The 24,393-nt window shown below is 36.1% G+C and overlaps 1 protein-coding gene across 1 annotated transcript in view; it reads right to left on the bottom strand.

Annotated features, from left to right (window-relative positions):
• LOC135198984 (small G protein signaling modulator 1-like) overlaps positions 1 to 24,393 on the bottom strand; it is a 528,765-nt gene that overhangs the window by 12,989 nt on the left and 491,383 nt on the right. Inside the window, exons 11-23 of the mRNA XM_064226904.1 lie at positions 21,558 to 21,590; positions 17,344 to 17,411; positions 16,991 to 17,155; positions 16,094 to 16,231; positions 15,666 to 15,903; positions 14,952 to 15,106; positions 14,359 to 14,483; positions 11,567 to 11,638; positions 7,600 to 7,764; positions 3,424 to 3,607; positions 3,298 to 3,383; positions 2,977 to 3,058; positions 1,127 to 1,237 (exon numbers count right to left, since the gene is read on the bottom strand). Of these exons, the coding sequence (XP_064082974.1) occupies positions 1,127 to 1,237; positions 2,977 to 3,058; positions 3,298 to 3,383; positions 3,424 to 3,607; positions 7,600 to 7,764; positions 11,567 to 11,638; positions 14,359 to 14,483; positions 14,952 to 15,106; positions 15,666 to 15,903; positions 16,094 to 16,231; positions 16,991 to 17,155; positions 17,344 to 17,411; positions 21,558 to 21,590 (1,622 nt within the window). The remainder of the gene's footprint in view (positions 1 to 1,126; positions 1,238 to 2,976; positions 3,059 to 3,297; positions 3,384 to 3,423; positions 3,608 to 7,599; positions 7,765 to 11,566; positions 11,639 to 14,358; positions 14,484 to 14,951; positions 15,107 to 15,665; positions 15,904 to 16,093; positions 16,232 to 16,990; positions 17,156 to 17,343; positions 17,412 to 21,557; positions 21,591 to 24,393) is intronic.

The raw sequence follows: 24,393 nt of genomic DNA, 5'->3' as shown, positions 1-24,393 counted from the left end.
AAGAAAGAATAAATTATCACATGAAAACTGCTATGAAGTGAGGCATGAAATATGAAATGCAGACAATATGCAAGATAAATATGAATGAAAAGCCAAAGAAAAAACATTACAAGGATACAAAAGGGACCAGTCATGCATGCACCAAATGGAATAGAGCATAGGTAGATCCCAGCTGTAAAGAACTTAACAAATAGAACAGTGTGTTTGTAGACACAAAACAGTAGTACTGAAAAATTCTGTCATGTAAATACGTCTATCACATCACTAACACCGACACTCACACACACACAGACCCACACTCAAGATTTTAAGGTTTCCAAGTTCAAAAAAGATATCTAATTCAAAACAAATAAAAAAAAATTTTATCAGTATCTCTTGAACGTAAAAAATGTCTAATGTAGTGTGGATATTATCCATATGAATATATCTGTTGTACAGTACACAATGTATCTATAAAAACACATACAAATACAAATTCATACATACATATATAATACATAAATATAGGTACACATATATATGTATGTGTATATTTTATATATATATATATATATATATATATATATATATATATATATATACACTTAAAAAATCACAGTAGATCCACGAAGTTAAATAAGCGAATACCACAGGAAAATTATATATATATAAAACCCATAGCATTTTGTTAGATACCTTGTAAGTTCGAATAATTTGAAAATGAAAACGGCATATTATCAAGGAGGTATTACTACTCACAGATCATGGGAGTTTAATATATTCACACATTCAGCACAGCAGCTGTACCATTTATGGAGAGGATGAGAGCATAAGAAAAAAAAAGTGGGGGGGGGGGGAGGGGTAGGAGAGAGGAAGCGTATGGCCCAGGAGCATCATCTCCTATGCCAGGGAATCTGCACAAAGCATTGCAAAAATGTCTTGTGTCACATCTGACACACAAAGAAGCATAATTAGATGGCAACGTTCATTGTAGTAGGTACTCTTTTAAAACATATTTCTTCCAAAGACAAAAAAAGCTCAAAAATCAGAACAAAAGAGTAGACAGTTTGGTTGGGGATCGCCAGCGGATCAGCATCAGCAAATAGGTTGACAAAATGAGATAAGAAAGACGATGATGACTACACACCTACGTCAGAGTGGCTGCCACTGTCTAGTGAGGTTTTGCTAACTATAACTGGGGTTGTGGTGGAAGGGTTACAAGTCTCCACGGTGAACGAGGCACTAACACAGGAGGCTGCTGTAAGAACGGAAACACAAAAAAAATACACACGAACACCAACACTACTGTAGTTCAGACAAATAAGGAAATAAGTAAATGAAAGTAACGGAAAGGACTGATGCTTTGAGTGAGCGATGAGCAATGCCATGAAGAATTTGGTGTATAATACAATTCACAAATGTGCGTGAGTGATGTACACAACTTTCAAAAGGAATAACTTTAGAAACGATAATAATACAGCTGGATTGTATATTAAGCTCATGGAGAGAAAGGCCTACAGCACTTCTGGAGAGAAAGGCCTACAGCACATGGCTTGACTTAGATATTACTTCTTTTAGCTTGCACTCGAGTTATTATACCAAAATTTCAATAATAACTGCTCTACCCAATTAAGTCTAGCAATTTATACAGAATACTCCCAAGGCACTAGAAATTAGTGCATGCTCATACATCTATTATGAAACATAGTTGCAGTTTCAAATCAGTATTACTCTGCGAAGCAAATACTGGAGTAAAAGGAGCTACAAAGAAAACTTTGTAAGAAGAGTTCAGCAAATATGCAGTCACAATTCACTGCAATTACTCCTATAAACCCTTGAACACAGTGGACACCCCCTGTTAATTGCTAGAATCCACGAATATGTACTTAGAACTGCTATAAAATGCTAAGAACTGCCTATTTTGTTGGTTCAAACTCAAGACAAATCCACTAAAAATGCTTATACCCGAGTTTTTAAATAGTTTTATGACTAAAAGTGCATTTAATCATGACATTGATATGAAAATAGTGTAATATGTGGATATTTCTCATAGAAAAAATACCGTGTATATGCGAATTTTCTGCGAATAATGGGTAGATATGGTCCATAGAGAAATCCGTGAATACGCGAGTCCGCAAATCTTGAGAACGGGAATACAGGGGATCCACTGTAAGTGTAATTTCAAATACTGAACCGCTGAACTCGATTCTGAAGTTGATGTTATTAAGCGGCCTTGCACATCAGAAAATAAGAGAGAACCACACTTATTGTCTCAAGAAATAGTTTTAATGTGTATTGAAGCATCTACCTATCCGATTTAATTACGATAATCAAGTCATCATACATTTTCTGACTTAAATTCGAGCAATCGTTACTAACATACTGATAGATGGTTCTTAATGTTTTCCTGTGAATTTCAATAAGATCACACAGGGATTCTACCAAAATTATCTAAACCAAAGCTCAATTGCAAATAAATCTCAGCATTTTACTATGAATATTTTAAATTATGGAAGAAAATTTATACCAGCATAATATCCCAAACCTTATTTTACTACTGATCTAGTCATTTATAATATAGAAACGTGATACTGTAACCAAAGTTTTTAATGTCAGTGATAGCAGAAATTTCTTTTTCATACAACAAAAAACGCTTCTTCATCACAATTTGTAATTGGTACATTCCCAACTCTAGCCTTTTTTGCCTTGAAAGAAATTACCCTGATATTCTTTAGGTATGCACGCCATAGAAATAGTAGTGAAGAAAAAAATGTAATATTTTGACTTTAAAATGAAGACTCCTCAAATGCTGGCCTCTAGATCAAAGCGACTGGATTATTTCAAAGCAAACAGACCGCACAATAAATAACGCCACTCATCCAGAGATGAATTTCATTGGAAAAGTCATAAATTTTAATATCATAAGCTGACTTCGTTCAAGACTTACTATTGGAATGAAAGTAACCTTCATCAATAAGGAGAGCATCTTTTACTTACTCTCTCCATTGGCAGCATCTTCGAGGTCAGCATCCTCGTCATTCCCTTCTTCAACTCCTTCATCTGGCGTCACTACACAAGTCTGGAAAATGAATGTGATGGTTCAGACGCCATGGATCACCGAAACTGAATATAAGGGGTCACCTTAGGATTGAACTTGAAAATTCAAAACATCAGGTATAACTGAATACTCAAACTTGGAGAATCATGACATTTAAAGTAATAAGTGGCATTTTGGCGCTACAGTATCTTAGTTATTCTTTGGAGTCATCAAAATCCGTTTCTTTTGAAGCAAGACAAAACTTCGATGTGCAGACTCACAGGGCTGGCAACCTCGGCCGAGTCGCCTTCCTTGCTCTCCTGTCTGGTGGACTCCTTCAGGCTGGTCTCTCTTCCGTTCAGCTCGTCTGAGAAGATCGTCATTGCAGTTCTCCAGAGGTTCGGAACCATTTTGCTCTTCTTCTAAATGGTTTGATATGTAATTATTATCGGCGGCATTATTTTCGACGTGGTCCAATTCGTCCAAGTCTGGTTCTTCGTCCTCTTCCTGGACGGTTCCTGGATTGTCAATGGATCCGATGCTTAGGGTGTCTGGTTCGAAGACCTGTGACAAGGAGGTCGAGTTATCCATCTGCAAAGGGAAGGGGAAGGGAGGGAAAACCAATACAATACATTTTCAGTCTGATGAAAGGAACACAAACAGGCAACAGAGTTACAGTATTTTCAGGATGAATTATATACCTGATTTGGTATTAAAATGGCATATATCAAGAGGAATGAAGATGTTAAATGTAATTGTATAAGTTTCTGTATTAGCTTCATTCTGTGTACTCAAATACATTACGATAATTTTCAATTAAAATTATTAGACATATTTAACCTCTACTAAAAAACAGTTTTTGGGAAGAACTGAAAATTTAAATCACATCGTACCTATTTTGTTCATGACTAAAATGACATACCCACATTTTATGGGTACATTATTGTACGATCTCAATGTCACTGGTAATGAAATCTGTAAGGCAGTCCCTGGTTCACAGCGGGAGTTCGTTCCCAGCGGTGTGCCATAAACCGGAACATCATCGTTAATGGGAATAAATGGCTCTTACCATAAAACCTGGTTATGACGCCCTAAAATCAGTGTCATAAAGTCGGAACGCCGTAACCTGGGGACTACCTATTGGCGATGTTTCTTGACTATTTTGTGTGGAATTTATGGGGACGGAGGCCAACAAGGATGGCACTACCTTGCCCAGTTTCACCGAAAAGAGTGAAATAGACATTAAAAAAATAAACAGATGGGTCCTAACCCAGCAGAAGCAACACACCGACCATTACAAAAGTTGAAGTTCAAGAAATTAAGGGAAACAGACGCAGGGGCAGAATTCGTAATATCTCATTCATGTGCATCATGACATTTCAATGAAAAGAAAAGACTACTGATAGTGAATCAATTTTCCCACAAAAAAATATAAATAATTTGAAGAGAGAGAGAGAGAGAGAGAGAGAGAGAGAGAGAGAGAGAGAGAGAGAGAGAGAGAGAGAGAGAGAGATGTAAAATCTGTAAACCCTGGCTTAAAGGTACAAGCAACCAAACTGTGGGAGTTGTATCCACATGCTTCCTCTACGTCATATACATATTAAAAAAACAAAAAAACTATTAGACTGAACAACTGGAGACTGAATACGGTCAATTAGAGAAACGTGCAGCCTTTGAAGAATATGACAAATTTCAAATACTAGCATTTACAGTGAAAAATGAGAGAATCCAAAGAAAAGCTGAACAAAATGGTACCACATTAACCCAAATGATGGAGAGCGCTCGGTAGAATTCACGACATCAGGTAAGGTAAGTTCTGTCAAAGAGATAAAAAGAAAAGTGAATTCTACACACTAGCCTAAGGTTAATATGTCAGACGGCCCTTCTAGTGTTTATTTTTGAGACTTCTTTTTTTAGTCAATAGAGGTATAACCAGATTACCGTGGATAAACAGGCGATGCAAATCTGGACACGCCATATATTATTTCAGACCATGGGAACAGAGAATGAGGAAATAGGAAAAGTAAAGTCCGGAAAAATACAAAATATGGGGAGAATTAAATAGATTCTCGTTTGTTTCCCTTCTGTCACCTCTATGACAGAAGCGCGAATTTTGAATTTTGGCACACGTGCACAAACGTTGCGGGTTTCACTAACAGTAAGCAAAGGAAAGCTGTACAAGGACTAAAGAAATAGAATGTTTGTTTTATGCAAACAGTTTGTACAATTAAGTTGACTACACTGATAACTAGTTATCAGCAATTACTTAATCATGTACTTAGCTTTCACCAAAGTTACAATCTGTACCTCTTTCCCCCTTGTGAGGGGTTAGTAAATGAACTCGCCACCGCTGCCTGATTCCGCCTGGTACTGACCGGAATATTTTCTGCCTTTTGTTTGCTTACATATTTTGTTTATGTTTATAATAATTATCGTCCTTTGTTCAAGTTTTTCACATTCATTTCCAAGGGGCTGGTCATAAACACGGCGGCCGTATTGCCAGTAAGCTGGTGTTTGTTTGTTTGTTTGTATGGTGTTTTTACGTTGCATGGAACCAGTGGTTATTCAGCAACGGGACCAACGGCTTTACGTGACCTCCGAACCACGTCGAGAGTGAACTTCTATCATCAGAAATAAACATCTCTCACTCCTCAATGGAATGGCCGAGAATCGAACCCGCGACCACCGAGGTGAGAAGCAAACACCAAACCAACCACGCCACTGAGGCGCTTAGTAAGCTGGTGTTAATCAGACTAGAAGGGCGTGGTAGTAGTCTTCAGTTTTACAATATGCAGGTTAGAGGAGGGGTCCTCCACAACTTAATCCGAATGGTGGCTTGAAACTAACTATATGCTTGGAGAATCTAAATTCTCTGTATTCATAAAGGAGAATACTAATACAGACTTACTCCTTGAATGAATGGAATATTAAGTACCTGACCTCTAGTAACCCTTCAACCCCACGAATTGAGCAGCAGATGGGAGGCATAACTAGCATAAATCAGAATCGTCACGTAATCAGAAAATCAAGCGGAAACATGAGAGGATGAAGCTGTCTTTGCAAAAAGTTGATTTACTTTCCATTCCTGAAAATGAGGAGACAGAAATCCTCGGACACCTTAAGGGTTTCAAGTGGGCGAACAAATAATTAATATACAAGATAATGGTCTTTTTTTTCATTCTTATCTTTAAAAACGTAACTGTTCTTCACCATTATTATTATTAAATACCCAAGGTGCAAGCGCCATTTTATCTGTCGACTCGGGCAACGCAGCGCAAGGACTCCTAAAAAAAAAGGAAATAATTGTGGCTCTAACCTTAAAGCTATTCTTGTGATACAGTGTTCTTGCATTTACGATTTACACTTTAGGTTGGGATGGTATATCTTTAAGCGTGTATTTTTAAGCAAGCATGAAAGGCGGTGGCTTTATTTTGACATTTGTAAAGCAAGTCCATTCATTCCCAAAATAGCCTACTTCTGATAAAAGATTCACTGTCTGCCGCTGGCTTTTCTTCTGAGCATGGTTACTGGTGCATGGAATGACTCTTTGTTCCTCACTGAAACAGTGCTCTTAGGCCTAGTAAGAAACCCAGGGACCCTTAGTTTTCCAAACTCTCTTTCTCTCTGATTTCCTTAAAATGTATTTGGTCAGTTCTGCTCTTGATGGTGTGCCTTTTCATTTATATGTCTGTGATGAGCGGACAGCAATGCATTAGAACTTCGACTGCTTCCAAACTTTTGATATGAATTAACGATCCCTTGCCAGATGTTATTACAAATAAACGTTCATTATTATCCATAATAAAGAAAAATTCCCAGCTTTTAATTAAAGCTAAGATTATAGATACCATGGACATTTTCTCTCTCCTGCTTAACTCCAGAATTTGTTTCGAAACTAGGTTAGTATCTCTTTCGCTCTCTCTCTCACACACATGAGCATGCATACACATAATTTATATACACACATGCACACACACATCGAATGTCAAATTATCACTAAAACAGGCGTAAGTGATCTTTTAAAAACGTTACATGTTAAAAAAAAGATCATTCATAGCAACACCATAATATAAGTAAACCAGGCGAAAGTTACTACTTCAAATAAAAGAAGCACCATTATGCACATGCAAGAATTAATTTTAGTCCATATTTAAAAAATAAATGCTGGTATCTATCAACTAAGGACACTGGTGATAAATATGTTACTTAGTTTATAAACCAACAATAACCTTAAAAAAATAGCAAGAACATCATATTATTTTGCCAATTACATACAATTAAAAGTTCATAACAATTTCGACAGAGAAAAACATCTTCCAGATTAACCTCAAGTCAGCACATCAACCCAGCATTCAAAAAAGGTGCGCACAACGGAAAATGCAAGATGAAACCTCTGTGTCAAGAATGAGGCTTTGCAATGCCCAGACGTCCAGACTTCAATTCTTGCAGTGATTGCAGAACCTGGAAACAGTTCCAGAAAATGACGGCCCCTCAACACAGAGCATCATCACCTGGCAATCCACGCACGAAAAAAGCCAGACTTACACTGACGACCCAAGGAAATGAAGTCCGTTATAAAATACCTCGTTGCTCAGTGATCTGTCGCGCCCAACCAATGGAATTTCGCCATTTTGCGACTCTGAGGAAAGCTTCGCCATGTTCAGGGCCATGATTTCTTTGTCTCGCTGCCGCACGATGGCCTCCACCGCCAGCCATTCCGACATCGTCGTTTCATAAGTCTGTCGAACCTGGTTAAGTCAAAGAAACAGCAATTAAGACATGATAAAAAGAGAGTTCAAAGAAAATCAGCATAAATGCCACTGGCAATCGTACTTTGCTATTCCACGCGGGCAATGAGTAAAAGACCCATCTCCAAACATGCACATCACGTTTTCCAGCAAGGTCTATAGACCTTGTTTTCAGGGTTCCTGATTCGTTAACGGTATGAAAGGGTGGTTCACTTTCTTGAAATCAAATGAACTGATATATATGCTAACCATAAACTAAAAATCACATTAATCTTCTTCTTTCGTGTGACACAATAACTGATATACGTACTTGGACAAAGAATGAGATAGAGAATATCTTTCAATATGACATTGTTAAATAATTAGGCTAACAACAGTTTTAGAATCTGAAGAGGCATTAAAAATTTGCGTAAACTGAGCAATGTATGCTAATTAACAATGAAAAACCTTGACCACAAAACAGCAACCTCACACCATTCGCTCTGCAGACTACATCAATTTCTACAGGAACTTTTGATGCTGAAGTCTTCCCTAAACCCTCCTATATCGCTTCCATCGAGACGCAGAAAGGTTTATCGTATTATTCAGGAAGAAGCCCAACAATTGTTCCTCTTACATGAGTTTACTACCATACTATAATGTGCATCATGGCCGTCTGTCTGTCTGTCTGTCTGTTATTCAATCACGGCTTGACGGATTTCAACCAAACAAAAACTATGGGATACGGCTTTGATCGAGGATGGTTTATAGCCTTATATGATTATAACCAGATCATTTGGTTTCCTAGGTATAATTTTTATCATAAATTCATAAATACCTCCTCAAATAAAAGTAAAATCAGGACATCTGACGTATACTTTTGCAGCTGCCACGTGGGTGTCATGCTTGGGTTGCCCACATATTTGAGTATCCTACGGAGATGATAAGTTTCGAACCTCTCAAAGCAGGCTCAACTTTGGGGTTCGAAATGTTGTTTACATCGAGCACCATTTCTCTTTCAACTGTCATGCGAGAAACAACAGTTAAATGTAAGTTCAAGTTTGTTTTTATAACGCAAGTATACATCGCGAGTTACTGATTTAATATAGCATTTAATAGCCGATGCTGACACACGCGTTCTATGCAATTAATTCTCCATCATCGATGGGTAGTTTGGCCGCTACTCACAATTCAGGCTTTCTTTTATGTTTTGAATTCATGTAATGCTATATGGAAATATATTTTTCACAACTGTAATTCCAATTCCTGGTTTAGGTTTCCATAAAATAATTATATATTTGCATTATGGCACTGTACCCAATAATTCAATTTAAATGATTAAAATCCTCTGGCAAAAAGAGCGAAGACTTTTACACATAATTCCCAATATTTCAGGTTGATAGATTCAGAAGATTATTTAATTCAATTCAATCAGCTATTGAGACATCAGACAAAATTCGAAAGCGCCGAAACTGCATGATTATCACGGCTCATATTTCTACCATATGAGAGTTTTATTTCATTTTCCGTTATTCGAACAACAATCCAATCTTCAAACATGATTAAAAAAGTATCATAATTTTGTTTCCAAAATGTCATCCTTTCTGTGTGATTATAAACTAGAATAAACGGGTGATTATCTTTCACACTTTATTCAGATTCAACATGGAAATGAAAAATAATATAAATAACTTAATTATAAATGTTGATGAAATTTATGCGAATGGCATTCCTGTAAGGCTTAGTACTCACAAGATTTCAGCAACACTTCAGTATTTTGCTTTGTCATTTTTCATTTTTAGATTGTCATTTCTCATTTTTAATCATGTAATGAAATTCATAGTTTATTGCCCCTCAGGAAAAATATCTATTACATTTATCAGTGTCACTTCATTCATACCTTATATATCATAAAATCCTCGTTCATCAAAATGAGACCTAAAATTATTTGATCAGTAATCTGACAGTGAAGCTTTGCTTGCTGTGCTTTCCTTCCTTTTGAACTACAAAATCTTTTTCTTTAATTACGGGTCTCTTTCTCAGACAGACAACAGAACTAAAGGTCGTCCTAATTATTCTAAGAGATCAAGAATTCAACTCAAGACATAATAAATTTTTCCATCTTAAAATCAGTTTCTGTACTATTTTGAAATACCCTCCACTCTTCGCCAATTTAAACTGTGACCTCATTTGCACAACGCCCCTGAAGGGACAGAAATAGATATCACATCAGATCACCCAGGCACCACTATTGTAGGAATGCTTTTGAGAATACTCGGCACATACAGGATATATGCCAGAGGATTCCCCCCCCCCCTCTCTCTCTCTCTCTCTCTCTCTCTCTCTCTCTCTCTCTCTCTATATATATATATATATATATATATATATTCATATGAGTAGTTATACATACATATATATATATGTATATATATATGTATGTATATATATATATATATATATATATATATATATATTCATATGAGTGTATTATACATACATATATATATATATGTATATATATATATGTATGTATGTATATATATACTATATATATATATATATATATATATATATTCTTATATGAGTGTATATACATTACATATATATATATATATATATTAACATATATATATATGTATGTATATACACTCATATGAATATATATATATATATATATATATATATATATATATATATATATATATATAGTGTTTAATGGTTGCTGGTAAGGAACATTGTATTCCGGTTGTTTTCCTCTTGTTTCGTCTCTTGTGCTGTTAGTCTTTTGCCATGTTGGCAGGGAAAGGTTTCTTTCATTCAGGTTTGGGTGACTGCAGTCAGTCACGAGGAGTACTGACCAGTCAGTAATTGGTCAGCGAGTCAGATCTCCAATAGTTGAGTCAGAGGAGCAGTCTTTGCCATGAGCAGCGCCAGGTAAGGTTACCTGGATATCCTTGGGAGTGACCTTGTCCTTATGTGCGACCTCATGTTGGAGGATGACCCTGTCCTGGTGTGCGTGTTTGTCTCCGTTTGGCAGCTAGGGGAGATGTCTCGACGACTCGGCCTTGTTCATCTGGTGTGAGGATTCGTTCCTATTCGACAGCCAGATGCTGTCTCGATGGCTCGGCTGTTTTCGTCTGTGAGGGTGATCTCATCCTTGCAGCCTTATGGTTACTTTTGATAGTTAGGACGTGGGCAGATTTGTGATTTTATATTCTGACAACGATCTCATCATGTCGGGTGTTTTTCATGATTTTGTATAGAGATAAGGATCTCGTTATGTTGATGATTTTTTTTCTATTGTTTGTATTATCATTGATTTTTCTGGTCATGTTTTATATGCAGCACTTGTATTATGATTATTGATTTGCTTTTGTACTTTAACTGCTTATTGCCTATTGTACAGGTCATTATATTTTGGCGTGCTGCTCATGCTTGCGATGTTTTATTTTTACTGACACTATATTGATTTTGATTGTGATTGTTTCATGTAAGCTGTTGATCTCAGTGTTAATTTAAATAAATATTTTTTATTTACTGATTCACTTCTGTGTTTGTTTAATGGAACTTTTGCTACTGATTCATTTGTATAAACTGTAAATTATGGATGTAAATAAATCAGTTTCAGTTCACTTTTAGTTTTGTTCAGCAACTTCCTCCTTTGTCTGCCCCAATTTCTGCCAGTCATTCCAGTCCCGTTCTTTTTTCTTTTATTTAAAAAGACTTTTAGAACCAACTGGTTTCGCAACAATATGTATGAATATATATAACACACGTGTGTATGTATGTATGTGTGTATATGTATAATAAAAATAAACCCTACCTTTTTGTCGTGCTCTTCCCTTTCTTCAGCTGAGAAGCCAAAGTTGTAATGACCCAGTAAATATGGCCACACCTGCAAGTGGAGTAAAAAAAAAATGACTGGTTAAATGAAAAATGAAAGGCACATAGGCGAAGCGACACCCTGAATATAACAAATACGAAAGAATTCTTCTCAGAAAATGGATGGAATGAAGACATTATTTAAAGGATTGCTTCTAATGTCAGGCATAATCCTACTCTCCTCTCTCTCTCTCTCTCTCTCTCCCTCTTCTCTCCTCTCTTCTCTATCTCTCTCTCTCTCTTCTCTCTCTCTCCTCTCTCTATTATATATATATATATATATAATATATATATAGATAATATATATATATATATACATATATATTTATATGTATAACTGAATCACGAAAGTTAGGAAAGTGATAAATCCATAAATAAATTTATATGCCATGAGGGAAAATAAACAATGGAGTATCTGCGAGATCTTTCGACGTTCAAACTTCCTTTACTTATCAGATGAACTGACTTATATGAGGAAATGACAATACACGAAAGGTCGTATAACTGACAGATAGGGATTATAAAAGAGATTAGTACCTAGAATCTGACACACCTGGAAGATGGGTAACCTTCCAAAACAAGCAAAACATAAGTACAATTAAAAGTTTAAGATAATCTGCTCAGACACAAGGACAAGACAATTAAAGGATTATTACAGGTGACAGCTATTTAGAACTTTGGTAAACAAAAACATATTCACAATACATATTAAACATACACATACAACGAAGATATCTCTAAGGCAACTAATTTTTATTTGTCTTTAATTACATCTTTGAGGTCATTCTTAAACATGTTACAAATACAAGGGTCTAAATGAAACAGGCCACGACTAATATTGAAATTACAATGAGAAGTAAGTTGTATTAAAGCAGATTCTAAAAGATTACGTGATGAGACATCGTTTGACCTTGCAATTACTGAACTATCAATCCAATTTATTCGGTGGTTGTTTTCACTTAAATGAATGAATATTGCATTAGATGTTTGCCCAGTTTTTACAGAATATTTATGCTGGCTTAACCTTACTTCTAAGCCCTTGCTCGACTGTCCGAGATAAAATGAGGGACAATCCATACATGGAATTTCATATATTATGTTGTTGCTTTCTCTGGGGGCATTTTTTATTAACATTCCTTTTAGTGTGTTATTATAGAAAAAAGGTTGACCTTAAAGGCTTTTGGCAATGATTTAATGGTTTCAAATCCGTTAAATTAAGGCAAACTGAGAATGTTCTTAGAATTTTCTTTCTCCGTGTTACTTACACTATAAAACTTTTTGTGGGCTTTATTATAACAAATATCTAATACAAGTGAAGGATAACATAAATCTTTCCCTATTTTTCTTATGTATTCAATTTCTTGATCCAAATATTTGGGACTGATAATGCGCAATGCTCGTAAAAACATAGAAGAAAAAATTGATATTTTTATGTTAAGATGGTGGCCTGAATAGAAATGAACATAAGTTAAGTTGTTGGTCGGTTTCCTTTGAATACTAAATTTACATTGAAATGGTTCTTTATGTATCAAAACATCTAAGAAAGGGAGGCAATTGTCTTTTCCTAATTCTAGAGCAAACTTAATCGATGGTACCTGGTTATTTAATTTAGAGAGTAAATCATTTACATCAATACTGACAGGCAGAACAGGAAAAATATCATCAACATATCTATAACACTTTACAGGAATATAAATGATACTAGGTAAGTAGCGTTTTTCAAAGAATTTCATGTACAAGTTTGAGAGGAGAGGCCATAAAGGGTTGCCCATTGCCATGCCAAATATTTGTTGATAAAATTCCTCATTGAATATAAACTTACAATCACAAATGCACAACCTAGTGAGTGAAATAATGTGACTTATAGGTAGAAGTAATTCATGCTGACTTAGTTCATTAATAAGATATTCTAAAATAGAGTCTATAGGGACTTTAGTAAAAAGAGAACATACATCAAAACTAATGAATCTATCATTGGGGCAAAGAGTAATTTTGTTTAATTTATCAACTAAATCTAGAGAATTATATATATGAAAATCGGAGATGGTTCCAAGTGATATATTTCGAAAGTTTATATGAAATTGAACCAACAGTACTGATAATAGGTCGCATAGGGTTATTTTCTTTGCGCGTTTTGTTTACCAAAGTTCTGAATAGCTGTCACCTATAATAACCCTTTAATTGTCTTGTCCTTGTGTCTGAGCAGATTGTCTAAAACTTTTAATTGTACCCATGTTTTTGCTTGTTTTGGAAGGTTACTCATATTCCAGGTGTGTCGGATTCTAGGTACTAATCTCTTTATAATCCCTATCTGTCAGTTATACGACCTTTCGTGTATTGTCATTTCCTCATATGTCAGTTCATCTGCTGCTAAGTAAAGGATGTTTGAACGTAGAAAGATCTTGCAGCTACTCCGTAGTTTATTTTCCTTTGTGGCATATAACTTTATATATGATATATATTATATATATATATATATATATATATATATATATAATATATATATATGTATGTGTTACTTCATGATATAGTTTTCTATAAGTGTCAGTAATATGTCACTACTATCAACTCCAAGTGGACCAATCATTCTCTCATATGTGGAAGATAGAGTTACTGTAGCTATGATGTATACATCTTCTTGGGTTTCAGTTGCCTCAGAGGCGATAACACTCATATTAATATGACTGACAGCAAGAGCAATCACCAGGACAATGTCAGAATTGATGAGCTCACCTCCTTTCTAATCTGAGGCGCAACACCTCCCAGGTAGACTCTAGCCAGCAGCTCCTCCTGCTTCGAGAGGCGACTGTCGGTGTGCAGGGCTTCCCACACCTCTTCTGTCACCCCTTCCTCCCACGCTGAATGGATGCCAAGTTGAAGATGGGAAAAGCATGTGGAATTGCTTATCATCACCTCTACTTAGGGCATTTTTATGTGAAGAGAGGATACTTTAAATTCATGCTTGGAAAGTATAGAGAGTCATTTATAGCATGCATCCAGCTCCAGCTAACTTACAGTGGTTTTACCACTTTAATATTATAAAAATTATTAAATCATGATAAAACTTATAATAAATTCACAGTTAATGTTTTCCAGATTGCAACGCAGACTGTACAAACAAATAAAAATACTTCACATCGACAAATATTATTTTCTCAACACAAGTTAAGAGATAAATTTATACGAATGAGCAACGTTAAGGCAATATTTATCAAGATAAAAAAGGGAATGAAGCTGAGATGATCACAGAGGTTATTAAGATATAAAAAAGAAATGACATCAGGATGACAATAAAAAAATGAAAGGAAAACTTGAGCATGAATTACCCGGCGTGTGAGGAGGAGTGGAGGCCGAAGGCAGGACTAAGCCAGCTAAATGGGTCCGGACGGTTCTGAGGTGACGACAGTGAGCCAGCCAACCATAAAATGCCCTGGATATGATTTGATGCTTCATTGTGGCACACAGAAGTTCCAAGGAGTCGCTGTGGTTGAGGAAAATCTTTTATTAGTCTCAGCTGCTAAAGGATTCTGATTCGTACTAGACATGCTACAATTCTTACCCCTTCAAGCCCTCATTCTTCGCAAACACTGTGAAAGGAATATCTCAGCTTCAACCTTTTCTTCCATTTGCACTGTATGTACATCTACACTTCATTTCCACATAAAGATTTATACCAATAATCCCTCCATACATTCTCACTCCCCTGGCTTACATCGGAAACTTTTTCTTTAATAGTCTGCAGACCCCTTGCTACATTTGATACAACATATCTATGACTCACTTTTCTCATTCTACTTTCACCAATTACGTTAAATAATTTTTGGATGGAAGTGATAAGTATAAGCCCAAAGTGGTGAAAAGGTCTCCAAACTTAATAATGACCTTATTTTAGTACAAGGTGGACCCAGATCATTTAAGCTCATGCTGATCTTAACCTCAATAACCAATGGATCTCACAATAAGTGTGAATGAAGACAAACTTCACTTGTACATAAAACATAAGATACTTCACTTGTACATAAAATATAAGAACAACGAACCTGTTTTTCTCTTGGGAGCTCACTCCTGATCCAGCATCACTGAGCTGGTCCACTGACTGGTGAGGGATATCTATGCTTGGATTGGGCGTGGGTGGAGGAGGCAGCACTTCGCTCATAGAATCTCCCAGACTCAAGGATTTCGAAGAGGAGGTGGAGGATGAGTGGGAGGAGAGCTTAGGCACTCTGTTAAGCCAACCAGAGCCACTTCGCAACAAGGGTGACATCAGGTCCAGATGAGCTGTTGGTAGTGAGTACATGTGATTGATAGTGTGGTCCCACTCCATCTTCTAACATATGAATACAAATGTGCTTATTAATCAGTATAAAGAACTGACATTATGATGAAGCTTACCAACTATTTGTGTTAACAAAATAAAAACAATCTCAAGAGATACTTTACGCATTTGTTCCAATATTTCACAACTCACAGAAGCGATCAGGTTTGAGGGCCGTGATGATCCTGAAGACATAATCTGTGGCTTCGTCTTCATCCATATTATCTGACCCCTGTTGATGTCTGTTGGCTAATGCTCGAGCTCTCCTCCGTAGTTTTGGGAAAACTTTACCTGTTAATCAAAGATTTACCAAATATGAAATTCAATTACTCTTCTGCTGAACATAACAAAATAGCCTACTTTCTATGTCTGCTCTCGAGACCTCATCATGAACGAGTTCGCAGTGTTATGGAAAAGCACAAATAAGAAAACATCGACAGTAATGGGTATAAAACGTGTGGATGGTTCCCATCTCGTAAATCAACTAACACCGTCTGTTGAAAAAAAGGTAATAAAATAGTACTATAAGTCGTTAAAGACTCAGATTAAGGAACTTGTAAACATTTTCCATGGAAAATGTTTACTTCATCTTTAAAGTAAATAGTTACAAAACAATGTAAGCAAAAACCATATTTTAAAACTTTAAACCACTCTGGATTGTGAGCCGAAGACTACAAAAATTCTGAGCAACTTTATGGATCGTGTATAATATATATTTACAAAAAAATGTCGAGAGAAAGACGCCATATTTTATGCAGATAAATAACTACAACGTTTAACTGATTCCGTGACATGGGCTTTCATTAATCTCTCTATTTATTATATAATGGACCATGGGAAATACACACCACTTATTTTACCAGATTATTGAGTCCCATAATATTCTAAGCTACAGAATTACTCCACTCTTCCAAGAGTCAATGAGCACAAATTACGATTCATAAAAATGACAACATTTGACTTACACTGAATATCCCAGAGATTAACGAAAACCTTCACCACAAACAGGCAATCACTAACTTTACCACCAGACGCAGGCAATCACTTTACCTTTCCCTCTCTGCGACCATAACGGCGGGTCCAAATGGCCGTGGGGAAGAAGACCATTCTCAAGGCATGACAGGAATGCCAAGAGATGACCTCCACGGGGGAAATGGATGGGCGGGTGTTGGGTGCCATCTTGTCCGACCAATACTATAGTGCCTCCAGAATCACCTAAGTTTAAGTAGACGTCGTTAAAGATGGTGGATCATTCTTTTCATATAATCATTATATTTTTCCATATCCATTATTTCTTATCTGAGATGATATATCAAAAACTATAGCAACGTTATGGATGAAGAAATTGGGATTATTCAGTCTTTCTACAGTCTAACTGAAAGTGAACACGGAAGCATAGTCACCCTGCTGGTGGCAATGGACGTAGACAATTTCCTCCACTCTCACGTTTAGGGCGTACTCCCAGTACACGCTGTCAGGGAAAAATTAAAGATTCTTAATTTGGGCATTGGCATATCACCGGTCAAAACAAGATGGATGACTTCGAGAGTAAAAAAACAAGAGGATACTCTGTTTATTGAAAGATGATATAGCTCCAGTTTCAATATTTCGTCTTTGTTTGGTACAGCTAACTTTATACAACAAACTGACAAAGAAATGATTTTTTTAATTAGTATCAACATCCTTTCCTTTAAACTCAGAACCATTTAGTTACAACTCGGTGAACTGCAGAAATGCACTACACTATTGGCATTTGAGTGTTGCAAGCAAAGCTCTCAACAGCAAACTTACCTTCACTGTAATCATACCACAAGGGAAATGTATTTAAATTTGATTTTACACGATTCAGTTAAGAGAATATTGAGTGATTCAGGTCCTAGGAAGTTTATCTCCAAGGCCACTATTGGAAACGTTGTCTCCACTGACTTTTTCAAGAAGAAACTGATAGAAGTTGAGGTACCCTCCACCTTTAAGTATCACACATCCAAAATCACACCCATGTACCATTTTTTCTGCCAACTCGAGAAAGCACAAGTTAAACCCGTTTGAAACTGGAAATTATGAGGAAAGCACAATCAAGAGCAAAAACAAAAGAAGCTTCACTTCACCCACAAGCATGACACTCGAACAACTCACAGGAGGGGGATTTCAGAATAGCGCCGTATAAAAGACGGTTTTCTTGGAGCAACGTGAAGCTCAGAGAGACACGGCAAACTGTGACGTCGGTCGTACCATCTCCAACGAGTGAAAAGAAAAACGGTTTAGAAGCTGAAGGAAGAAAATTCTCATAGACTGTTGCAACTGGATTGTGGGGAAAGAGGGTTCAATGGCAAGTGCGGGAATTCTGACGAGAGGCTGCTAATGCTAATGGCACGATCAGCCGTGGAGGACAGATGGAGGATGGCCGTGCTAGGTTGAGCCAGGTGGGAGCATCTTCACAAGTGAGGGTCTCATGCACTTCACAAAATTCGTTATCATGACCCATAATTATCCACAAAGTTTTATTTCATCAACAATTTATGTACTTTTAAACAAAGATGTGGGGCTCTGATTTATCTCAATAATTTCTACTCTGAGCACAGCACAGGCATTCGCACTGTTCAGAGACGTCAAGAAGACTTCAGGTCATTCTTTCGTAGCCTTCCTACTTTTTATGTTTCACTGTTTTGCAATGAAAGAAGGACTGCAAGAAGTTGCAGTATTTTTTGTTCTTTTGTTTAACTGAGAATATGCATGCATTGTGTTAGTGAAATTGTAGCACTTACTCTACTATACATAAAACAGTGTTCATTCATTATACATTATAATACCCACTCTTCACCATCTTTTAAGGGAGCAAAGAAATTCTTCTGCATAGAATTTTCTCCAAAGTTATGTTTTTGTGCAACTTGCATTATTGGTCAGATCTACATTTCCTCTTTGGGGAATCTGAGAATTCAAAGCATCTGCAGCCAAGCTTTCTTGGAATCGGTTTGAGGTACCATAAAATCTTGGATGATGTGCACATACTCACATCACATATCAATTTATTTATTTTCAATATATGCCTTTATCACCGTGGAGGAAATATTCCCATTAGGGTGGCAGCCTCCCGTGCTAAGGGAGTCTTCATTGCAGATGAGGTTGTTAGCCCCATCTCCTTTTGCTTCATTACCAGTTTCCACTGGTACCCATCATAGCTTGGTCAACTGAGAACAGTAGGCAAAGTAAAAAAACACTATTTACTCACAATATGCAGCACTCTACAACTGAGCTAAACACAAACATACGCACACACAAAAGACATTTCCACCAACAAGGAGTGGCAACAGAGAGAAAAACCCAAGGTCACTGCCACATGTATACTTTAACTACTGAATCTAAGATGATCTAAGATAAACTAAAACCCCTTGGCAGTAAAAAGTATGCAACATGAGCCAGTTTATATCTAATCAAGGGCTCATTAGTGGTGGACTGAACTCTATAACACACACACACTGCATCATTCACCATTATCTTACAAACATTCTTGCGCTTCCTAATTATCTGGAACCTTTCTTTCCATTGCCTCTTCTGCACCAACTGTCGAACCCTTTCTAGGTCATTTTCCCCTTCAATAACACTTCTGAATTATCCACTCTTTTCACCAACCTATAATTATGCATTCTTTCGCATGGCGGAACTTCCTTAAAATAATCTGATCCATCCTTTCACCCACAATTCCCCTTTTACCTTACTACATATCACAAAATTTCTTGCTCTTGTAATTCTTCCTAAGTTGCAGACACTCCACAACAATTCATCTCAACTGCTTAAAACTTTCTTCTTCAGGCAATCAAAGTTTTTCCAAATCATTTGCACATACTCCAGTTCCTCTTTTTCTTCACTTATTCTCTCATCCTTCCATCATCTGTTATATGTTGAGATGATTAGTTAGTTTGGTATATGTGGCATAAGTAATGTGAAGATGTGGAGGTGGTACGAAATTATTATAAATAAATGAAAGGATAGATCAGAGTATTTGAGATGGCTTGGTCATGTTGAAAAAATGAGATACATTAAACTAGTGAAAAGAGTATATATCTTAGAAGTATGTATTACAAGGAACAGGGATTGAAAGGCCTAGAGAGAGAGAGATGAACAGATGGAGTGGAAGAACTGCTGAATAGGAATTGTCACAATTTCTAAGAGGCATGTCACTGACTGGACAACAGAGATGATGGAGCAGGTATTAAGGTATTTTTCATATTGTTGTTGAATTACTTTTCTAACAGAACCCACGATTAAGCATTTAAAGTATGAATGTGGTGGTGATTGTTGTTTACTCTGTGTATATATATATATATATTTAATATATATATATATATATATATATATATATAGATATCTATATGTATATATATATATATATATATATATATATATCTATATATATATGTATATATATATATATATATATATATATATATATACACACACATATAACATACATACAGGTAGTCCCGGTTATTGGCGGTCTTGGTTATCGGCGATCTGGTCCTACGGGGCTTGTCTAGTGATGATAACTGGATTTACAGCACCAATATGCGCCGATCTCTAGTAGTTATCAGCGCAGATCCCCGGTTATTAGCACAGAAAACTGGAGATCAGTGCTGTTATTGCTGATTTTTGTTTATCGTCAAGCCATCAGGAATGGAACCCACCCCAATAACTGGGGAATCTGCCTGTGTGTGTGTGTGTGTATGTGTGTGTGTATATATATATATATATATATATATATATATATATATATATATATATATATATATATATAATAAATGCATGTGCTGGCTTGCGTGCGTGTGTTTGAGTTTGAAGGTCTATCTCTTACAATAGTCGAGATCCTTCATGGAAAAGACTGCGCCAATGATTCCATGAGTCACTTTTCATTTTGAAGGTCTGTCTACCATTTTCAGCTGCGAGTTAGTTACCGAATAAAATGTGCATTGCCTATTCTACGTTCCCTCATTGCAGAGGACAAAGTTCTTGCTATTGTGAGTAACATTGCGAGTTATGTGCAATTGTTTGAAGTACTGTCACAGTTGTGTATATAAAATGTGTGAGCCTCATTTAAGCAGATTCTAGCAAATTTTAGTGAATATTTTTACCTTTCGCCAACCAATATGTGCGATTACGGAAAATAAATCAAATGAATAGTAAAAGAGGAGGAAAATCTAATTTCTACGAATTAGAGACAATGATAGAGCGAGAGTGAGTCTGTGTACAAAAATTTTTTTACATGTAGTATAGGCAAATAAGTTTAAAAATGTTCAATTCTTTTCGAATATTTCACTCAGTCTCAGTGATATTACCTCATAATCTTAATGTAATATTTATCATTTTACTACAAGTACTATGCAGTACAGACAGATATCTTTGGGGAAGGGGGGGGAGGGGGGGAGGGATTCATACTAATATCAACTACAAAAACCGAGGGTTAGGGGAAATGCTGAAGGGTTTTGCTACATCTGGCTACAAAATGGTACAAATACAAAGCAAGTGAACCTTCGCTAAATTAAAAAAATCAAAGCTGTTGTTGGTGCAAGACTAACATGGTTGAGGGTCACTAAAGAGTGCCATAGAGGGACAATCTTCTGACCTTTTTTGAAAGCATAAATCCATATAGAAAGGTCTGCAAAGAATTCAGATTTCATTAGAATTGAGAAAAAAAAATCATAACAGACAAACAACAACGCTATTAACAGTCACGGAAAGACAAGAGGAGGAAGGGACGAAGAATAAACAAGAGAAGAGACAGTGAACAAGAAGATATATATAGTTAACATCTACTTCTGATGTTACAATAACTAAATTCTATGGTAATGTTACTTAAAGACTACAACCCAGCACGACATAGTATATATATTTCTATTTCCAACCTTTTTCGGGTAAAAGGAAGAAAAGTGTTCACGTGAACATCAGTTGAAACACCCAAAACTTTAACATATGTATAAACTGAGAATTATAAACTATTATCATAAGATTAAGTGTAACTTGTAAATAATTTACAAATAATGCAACATAATGAAACTTTTATAACCTCCCGTAAGATACACCACTTTAGCTGAATGTCACCATATACCATGTAGAGACATAAATTCTATACACTTGAAAGAAAAACTTGGATTCTCACAGTAAATAACGATGTCATATCAACTGCAACAGTTTCAGAGTAAGCAAAACAAGTTGTAAATTCTACTAAATTGGCAGCCTCAATGAAACTTTCCTTAAATTCACAATAAACATGGAAATAGAGTATATCATCTAACATATTCAACACAATACTTTCAGAGTTTTTTCCTCGTTTTAAGATGATCGTTTTCTTTATGTGGTCATTATGAAATCGTGATTCCTGTGAGAGTCGCAGATTTAACCTTAGCACCTTCTTTATTCTGAAGACATAGAAGTAGGCCATCGCTTTCTCAACTCTGAAGTTTCTACTCAAGAGAGAGACCTGTTCTTTAGGGCACGTGACAAGAACCAGAAGAGGGTTCCTCTGCCGAACAGGGAACCCTATACTCCTTCCAGAATCCAGAACCCAGAACCTAGGAGGAGCGCTTCTAACACTGATTTTGATTTGGTGTAGTATTGTAAACAGGCCACCAATTCGGCTCATATTTCCAGATATTCCTTGAAGACACCTCTCACCCAGGATGACACGGGGAAGAGCTCCGAGTTCCTAAAGCAAAAGAGGAGATCAAAATGTTCTTGTGCCATTTTGCTGAACTGATCTAATGCCTTCGAGGAACTGCAAAATGTAGTCGATGGGTCATAATATGCTTTATTTCCATAAAACGGTTAAATCAAATGTAAAATAACAAGTAGTCTTCCAGGAATTCTGAGGTAGTACTTCGGGTCCTTTGTTCGGCAGAGGGGTCTTCATCTGTTGCTTGCCAGCAGAGCACGGAAGCCGCTAGGTATTCTACGAAATGGTTCTCTCCCTGGGATTAGTGGGTAAGAGACCAAGGTTCAACAGAGGAGTGCTCCCTCCTCACGAACTTCCAGCTTAAGTTAGGGGAAACCTCAGTGGTTATGAAAGAGATGTTGTCCCTTTATGTCGTTATAATCTGAAAAAGTTCATAACGCGTCTAATTATACTTATTCTACGAAGGACGCGTTACACATGCTAAATAAATAAACTGAATTCTTCGTAGGCGCCTTTTCATGACCAATTCATTAATCCAAGTTAGCGGGAATTTCATTGTCTGCTGGTAACTAGTTACATGAAAAATAATTATATCATAGCAATTTGCACATTCATTTTGAAAAAAAAAAAACAAAGGAAACAACACAAAGAATCGGTAATGAATACAAATAAACATTTAAGTAAAGAAAGGAAATACATACAACTAAAAAAAGTTGTTCATGAACTAAATGCAAGAAAACTTAAAGAAATAAGATACTGACCTTATGTTAAGAATAAAAGTTCTTGAAATTTCAATTTTGAAATCGTGTTTGTTCAGTATGTAAATGTTTTTTATCCATAAATAATTTACATAAGAATTGAACATGTAAATATCCCTAGTTATACAATACATATACGTGTAAAGATATAGTATACAGCATGTATTTGTAAACACTACATCTAATATATATATATACATGTCACTATACCCAGTATATTATAGCACCTACCCTCTGCGTTTAATAAGCCGCACTGACTTTCATCCTGGCTCAGTTTTAAATCCCCAAATATAAATGCTTTTGTGGGGATAAGATTAACGGACATTTTGATTCTCTCTCTCTCTCTACACACACACACACACACACACACACACACACACACACACATATATATATATATATATATGTAATATATATATATATATATATATTATATATATATATATATATATATATATATATATATATATATATATACACACGGCAGAAGAAGGACCACTTTAAAAAACAACGAAAAAAAACATCAAAAATTATTATTATTATTATTATTTATCTTTTTTCTATGACGTTTTCACATAGTGACGAAAGCCTTCTTGAGCGAGCCCACCGATGAGAACCTATCGCCACCCCGCCCCCCCCTGTATGCAGGTGACGTATGTCCCAGGGCTCGATATACGTTCATTAAACTCCTGTATCACACCAGAGGCCATTAAAGCGTTCAATTTCTACTTTAAATTTAAATAGAGACTAAAGTCAAAGGGCTTCTTGGTACGACCTTCATATTAATAGCTGCAACATGATGGCCACGATTGGTAAGGAATGAACAAATTTTTTAAAAATGCTTCGATATGCTTAAACTGTGTGGATGGAAGAAAGGGTATTTCTTTATGGAAGGAAAACTTTTATTTAACTACCCTGTACCCTGTAAAAAAGCAATGGCTATCAACGCAAGAGGCCCAAAGCCGTTAAGTAATGCCAATTCCTAATATTTAAGCCTAAAAAAAAAATCATTTGTCATCGCATCCAATAAA

This window comes from Macrobrachium nipponense, chromosome 23 (assembly GCF_015104395.2).
Source record: "Macrobrachium nipponense isolate FS-2020 chromosome 23, ASM1510439v2, whole genome shotgun sequence".
Classification (NCBI taxonomy): Eukaryota; Metazoa; Arthropoda; class Malacostraca; order Decapoda; family Palaemonidae; genus Macrobrachium; species Macrobrachium nipponense.
The sequence above is the reverse complement of the archived record's forward strand: the minus strand, read 5'-3'. Positions and strand labels throughout refer to the sequence as shown.